This window comes from Frankliniella occidentalis, unplaced genomic scaffold (genome assembly GCF_000697945.3).
Source record: "Frankliniella occidentalis isolate FOCC.00 unplaced genomic scaffold, Focc_3.1 Scaffold12, whole genome shotgun sequence".
Classification (NCBI taxonomy): Eukaryota; Metazoa; Arthropoda; class Insecta; order Thysanoptera; family Thripidae; genus Frankliniella; species Frankliniella occidentalis.
In genome coordinates, this window is record NW_026267142.1 from 2,610,706 (window position 1) to 2,617,225 (window position 6,520).

Here is a 6,520-nt window from a genome sequence, read left to right on the forward strand (position 1 = left end):
GTGGAATGTTTATCTTGAATGCTGTCACAAGTCACGAGAACCATGTTTACTGATAGTGTGGCATGATGTAGACACGCGGTGGTTTTGGCTCATGAACTTTTGTGCTACCCGTGGCCTTTTGAGGATGAACTGAATGAATAGTTATCCTAGGTGTGTAGTTGTTAATGCTGGTTCTTTCCTTATCTCGGCCCTCTCACCTCTACTTGGTTGTCAACTGATGTAGATACCTTGGTATTACAGGTGTCATTTTGCATAGCTGTTGGATGCTGTGAGTTGTGGAAATGCAGGAATTTTTATCTTGGTATTTCTTGGTGAACTTAAAATGAGAAGAATATATTCAAGTCCAGGTGAGAATTAAGTCTCCATTACACCAATTGAGCAATGTTTTTTATTTTGTGTTTTTTGGTGTGGTCTTTTGCTTAACCACTTGCAATATCTTATTTCAGATTGTTACCAACTTAAAACTCTTAGGCTTCGAAGGACTACACCATTCTTTTCACCATTTTACTTTATCTATCGAGGCTCAACATTTCTGCAGCATGAGGTGAGATTTCTTTTTGGCAGAACACTTTCAGTTTTCAAGTGAAATAATCCTTTGCATCAAGGATGAACTAATTATCTATTTGTTTTGCAGGGTTGTGCTTCTGATCACGCTTTGTGACGCTTCGTTTGCTGAACGCGTCTCTCAACTCTCCTTCTTCTGGCCGAACTTCTCATCGGCTGTAGCGCGCAAGACCTTCTTGCGCTTATTTTGGTCGTCTGGCAGGAGGGATACTGACCGCCGGCAGCTGCGTATTAAGGCCTTTCACCTGTGTGATCGGCCTTCATCTTCCACCGAGAAACCTGCCCGCCGTGGTGAGAGTGATGTTCCTGAGGATTTTGTCGGTCAGCAGGTTGTCCAGGTCCAGGAAAGCCTTTAAAGACCAGCCGCTCCAACTGGGGCCCTCTGGACAAACTTGTCCTTCCCCGAGTTCTACAACCTCGAGGAGGGCCTCGAGCTCCGCGACGTGCACATCTGTCAGGACGCCCCTCCGCGCAGTTGTTCAGGTGCACACGGCGCAGCTGGCCTGAGCACGTCCTCGTCGGGCTCGGCGTCCAGGTCGAGGTGGCGCAGAGAGCGCAGCAGGGGCAGCGCGAGGAGGAGAGGACGCACCTCTAAGTCTTGCAGAGCCAGCCGCTCCAACTGGGGCCCTCTGGACAAACTTGTCCTTCCCCGAGTTCCCAGCCACAGCCTCAGGGAGGGCCTCGAGCTCCGCGACGTGCACATCTGTCAGAGGCCCTCCGCGCAGTTGCCCAGGTGCACACGGCGCAGCTGGCCGGCTCGGCGAAGGAACTGCTTCAGCATATCCAACTGATCCAGATCTTCTGTATAGAGGTCGAAACCGACCTCGCTGAGCGTCGGGCACACCGATACGGCCTCCAGCCCCCCAATGGGGTTTTCGCACCGCAGACTGCGGAGTCTCGGTAGCGCAGAGAGAAACTTCGCCGTCACCGTCTCCTGGAAGGGGAAGTCTGTGCTTGTGAACACCTCCTCCAGGGTAGCAGCGTGCGCGGCCAGTATGCTGTACGTGAAGGAAGCCGCGTGCTCGTTGGCCAGGCAGTGCAGCCTGGTGAGCGACGGCGTGGACGGCCCGGCTCTTTGCGTGGACCTTTCGCACTCGTGTTCGGTCCCCACTGTCATCGAGTCAGGGCCGGCGCCGTGGCTGGCTGGAGTGATGGCCCTGAGTACGCCGTCGTCGGGCTCGGCGTCCAGGTCGAGACCGTAGAAGAGGCAGCGCGAGGAGGAGAAGACGCACCTCCTCGAAGTCTTGCAGGGCCAGCCGCTCCAACTGGGGTCAAGTCGAGGCGAGGAGACTATGTAGACATGCTTGTGACGTCCAGAAGTCCAGCAAAAGGTTCTTCAGCGTCCTGGAACCCCAGCAGGGCCAGCCGCTCCAGGTGGTAGGCTATCTCTATCATGTTTATCGTAGGAGCTATCTTGTAGCAAGTGGGACACATGTGGTTCTCTATTCTTGATTTAAATTTACATTGCACTGTGCACTCTTACAATTGTTGTTCGACCTTGGTTTTATCTGAGAAATAGTTTGTCAAGCTTTGTACAAAGTCATATTTGTGTAAGCAGCCATGCTTAAATACTTATATGCTATTGTTTTCTCGCTGTACTCTTCATGGATTTTTTCTCATTGTTTATTCAGCTGTGTTTGATAGATTCTGGAATTGGAAAATAAAATTTGCTCACTACAACTCTAGTATGATTTATCATGCCTACCCCAGCCTTGTGCTTTCACAAAGTTCAGCTATGTTTGCACAAATCTGATTCTTTTATACACCTTATATATACCTATATATACCACCTTCCCCCCAAATAACTCAAATGTTTTCCGCTGAACAATTTAATTTCAGACATGATAAATTATCTAACTAGTAACTCGTCAAAGTAGAGTCCTTCGGACGAAAATTTCATCCGTTTTGCTCTATCTTGTACCATTTCGGCGCTGTGGGGCAGTTCTTGGCAAAACCAACGTAAACTAGCTATATGTACGCCAGACCACGTCTCGCGTAACAGGCTTCGCGATATCTCACGAAACACTGTTACGCTGCGACGCGCCTGGCATACATCTACCTAGGCCTGCGGCGCTGACACCCGAGTCGGGTAGTGCAAAAGTGTACACAAAGATACGGGCCTCCGGCCCGTTAACGGCCCGTCACTTTGCCTAAGCATGCAGGGTTGTACATTTTTTCGCTTATTTTCGTCAAAAACACCCTCTAGTGCCTCAACGGTTAGAGATAGAGCCAAACGGATGAAAATTTCGCCCAAAGGGCTCTACTTCGATGAGTTACTCCTTGGGAAACATTAAAAAAATATTTTAAAAAAACGTCATTTTGGGGACCTGTGGTTTTCGTTTTTTTAAAAATCCAGTTTTTGAGCTAGAATGGTCTTCTTCGAACTCGATCTGTCTTTTTATGATACAAAACGACCCTGAAAATCCCAGGTCGCTAGCTCAATTCGTTCTCGAGTTATCGTGCGTACAGACAAACAGACAGACGGACAGACAGACAGACAAACAGACGCGAAACTTTTTGATCATCAGTGGAGTAATAGGCTTCGCTAATCGCTCAGCTAACTATAGTTAAGCACTTTTAAATGTGAAACTCCATAGAGCTGTGCATGAGGGCACACAACCATGGAGATAAGCATTTGCACGTGATTACCAACAACTTATTGCATCAAAGCAGCAACCCTTACCTCTGAGGTAACCGAAGTCCATATAGTCATCCGGGGTATCGGTTAAGTCAATCACTCCAGAAGATGTCGAGGGGACCACATTGTAGTCTCCAGAAGATGTCGAGGGGACTACATTGTAGTCTCCAGAAGATGTCGAAGGCAAAGACTTGTAGTCATCAGAAGATGTCGAAGGGAAAGAATTGTAGTCATCAGAAGATGTCGATGCGACAGGAAAGTGTGCTCCAGAAGTTGAGGGTGTAGCAGAGTTTCCATGAGTTGAGGACGAAGCAGAGTTTCCATGAGTCGAGGGCGAAACAGAGTTTCCATGAGTTGAGGGCGAAGCAGAGTTTCCATGAGTTGAGGGCGAAGCAGAGTTTCCATGAGTTGAGGGCGAAGCAGAGTGACCCTCCACCTCAACAACTTTCGGCGGCCTTGCTGCGGCTGACACTAGAAGAAAAAATAATATTCAAATACAATAATGCAATGTCAAATGTCATGAATCTGAAGCAAGCCACAATATAATACTCAAGAAAATCATGAAATGTTACTCACAAAGTGGGCCGAGTAGACCTGACAGAGGTAACTCCGGTAACTTGATCCCATGAGGCAACACTGCACAGAAAAGTGATTTATTAGGATACATTGTTAGATGAAACAAAATGCAAACTGGGTAAAAACCGAGGGGTGGATAACAGAGCCCTGCATCCGAGCGGCCTGGGATGCCTACATGGCGTCCGAAAGCGAATCGGAGTGAGAGGGAGCTATGGCCCGGCGCGAGCTTCTCGCTCCCACAACCGCTTTCGGACGCCATGTAGGCATCCGATGCTCGCTCGGTGCAGGGCTCTGGTGGATAACTCCTGAATTGGGTGTACAAATTTCAAGAATTGAACTTGAATTTGCTTGAATTGGCTTGAATTGAATTTGAATTGGACTGAATAATTGGTTGAATTGGTTTTAAATTGGTTTGAATTATTGCGATTTTATTGAATTAGCGTGAATTGGCTTGAATTGACTTGAGTTGACTGAACATTGTCTTGAATTGGACTGAATTAGCTGAATTAGTTTTGAATTTGTTTGAATTAAATTGAATTGGTCTGATATTAAAATAATTGCACTCTGCCGACTGATCCCTTGTCCCATGATTACGACAAGGACAGAGCCACGTGGAATTAATAAGAAAGCAACCCATCCAGTCAGCTTCTCAGTTCGGTAAAGGCAAAGAAACATATGACCAGTACAATAACCTGGCTACAAGATGTTTAAGTGCCATTCAGTTTCCAATCATTGACTGATAAAAGACAGGTATGAAGGGAACACATGCAGTTAATAGGATATCACACACAAGCATCTGTTCAAACCCTGCAAAGGTTATGCAGACAATTAAAAACTTACCTAGGTTGATTGTGATAGATAAGGATGGGGCCATTGGTTGCGGCTGGACGGCAGCAGAAAGAGCTGCTGCAGGCTCAGGTTGTGGCAGGACAGCGACATTAAGAGCCGCTCCAGGCTCAGGCTGTGGCAAGATGGCGACATTAAGAGCTGCTGAGGGCCGTAAAATTGCGTGTTTAGTCAAGAAAAAAATACGCCCAAAATTGAAGTTTTCAAAACCACCTCTTATGGCAGGCCAGAATAACAGGCAAGGTAGGGTTATGAAAACGTTAAAGAAAAAAACTTAAAAAATGTTTCCAGGAGTTTTCATCCAAAATGGCGCTTGGAAAACACTATTACAACCCAAGAATCGAAAAGAAGCGATATACGACTTACCCTATTCATCAGGGTTGCCAGCGCCCAAGAAGGTTTAAAATAGTAGAATAGTGACTTCCCTGATCCCCAAAAAGTGACAAAAAAGTGAATTTTTACGTCTAAAAAGTGGGGGGAAAGTGACGTTTTACGTTGGAATTTTATAATTTGGAACGTATGGCTCATATTTTGCACACATTCGTCATGACTTTAGATTGAGTGTAAAAAAAATGAAGCACAAGAACAGAAAACTATCACTAAAAACTTTGAATTGTCGATCACTGAATGATGACCCACAGTTTTTCTAGAACATTTTCTAAGCTCTCAGATTAAATTTTCGAAGTCACTATCGAACTCCCCGGAAAAATTCTCGATTAAACGAGACTACATCATGTAATAGTTTTCTGCACAAAAGTTCTCTAGGAGTGTACAAGTTGACGTCTTTTTCAATGTCGTCAGACGTCTCTGAACCTTATCACATGTAGGCTCTGAGAGCTCGCTTAGAAAATGATCCACAAAGACTTAAATACGAGCCGCGTTATTGCGGTAGCGCTAATGATCGGCATGCGTCATTCAGCAGTTTTCTGTATGGGTCAATCCGTGAACACATACTAACTTTCATCTCAGTAGCAGCGACAATTTGAAACATCTTACAAAACTGACGAAATTTCTCACGGGACGCAGTAAAATAGTCATTTTACCGTCTTTACATCCGAAAAAGTGACGAATAGTGACTGTTTCTACAAAAAAGTAGCAAAAAGTGAGTCATTTTAAAAATAGTGGAAAAAAGTGAGAAAAGTGAGTCGCTGGCAACCCTGGGGTTCATGGAAACTAACAGGCACACGTGGTGTATCGAAATTAGATAATGTGAGGTTATTAGCGAGGGCCGAGGTCAAGTAATTCGGCCTAAATCCAGCTCACATTGATCATACTTATTCAAAATGCAATACCAAAATGCAATACAGGCACACGTGGTCTCATTGAAAGAAGGTTAAGGTAAAGAACTTTGAACGTAGTGACGCTGGCCGACGCCAAACTACTACGTACGGATAAGGCACACATTGCTCAATGTGTGCCCACAAAAAACTTCACTAACATTCAAAAAACAAGACTTCAACAAATCACTTCGAGCGAGGAATGACTGGACTGAACCAGAGGAGTAAAGGGGACCACTTGGGCACGCAAATTTTGACTGTTACGCAATTCTACGAGGAATATCGAAGAAGGATAAATATACACTACTACAGAACCCAATTAACTTAGAGAAAACCACAGCCCACGCCGAACAAAGCCGAAAGCGGTGCCTACCTCAGGTGGGGAGCCATCTTGCAGGTCACGACGTACGTCCGTACACGACGCCGGTCTGGAGCGAAATGGGGCGAGGCAGGGGCCGGGACCTGGCAAGCAAGTTGAGGCAAGCGGTAGTGGGGGCAGGTCTCCACAGCCGCACCCATCCCCGCAGCCGCCCGCCACCTCCCCGGGCCCCCCCCTCTCTCCTTGCAGTGGCGAGGAGAGGGGTCATGACGCAGCATTTTAACAGCTTCCAGTTTCGTT

The 6,520-nt window shown here is 46.4% G+C and overlaps 1 protein-coding gene across 1 annotated transcript; it reads right to left on the reverse strand.

Moving 5' to 3' along the window:
- Window positions 1–3,131: 3,131 nt before the first annotated feature.
- LOC127748748 (putative protein TPRXL) lies at window positions 3,132–3,869 on the reverse strand. Its single transcript, XM_052263507.1, has 3 exons — window positions 3,779–3,869; window positions 3,248–3,673; window positions 3,132–3,163 (listed from the first exon to the last, which is right to left on the reverse strand). Exons 1-3 carry the CDS (start codon window positions 3,867–3,869, stop codon window positions 3,132–3,134), a joined length of 549 nt encoding a protein of 182 aa, XP_052119467.1.
- Window positions 3,870–6,520: the final 2,651 nt, after the last annotated feature.

What these genes read in the sequence shown, in the direction of transcription:
- LOC127748748 (XM_052263507.1), bottom strand. Translation starts at nt 3,869, where the DNA reads ATGTATCCTAATAAATCACTTTTCTGTGCAGTGTTGCCTCATGGGATC. An exon ending in AGGTCTACTCGGCCCACTTT is followed by an intron (nt 3,674 to 3,778) that starts GTGAGTAACATT and finishes TTTTTCTTCTAG; the next exon opens with TGTCAGCCGCAGCAAGGCCG. An exon ending in GGACTTCGGTTACCTCAGAG is followed by an intron (nt 3,164 to 3,247) that starts GTAAGGGTTGCT and finishes CCTCATGCACAG; the next exon opens with CTCTATGGAGTTTCACATTT.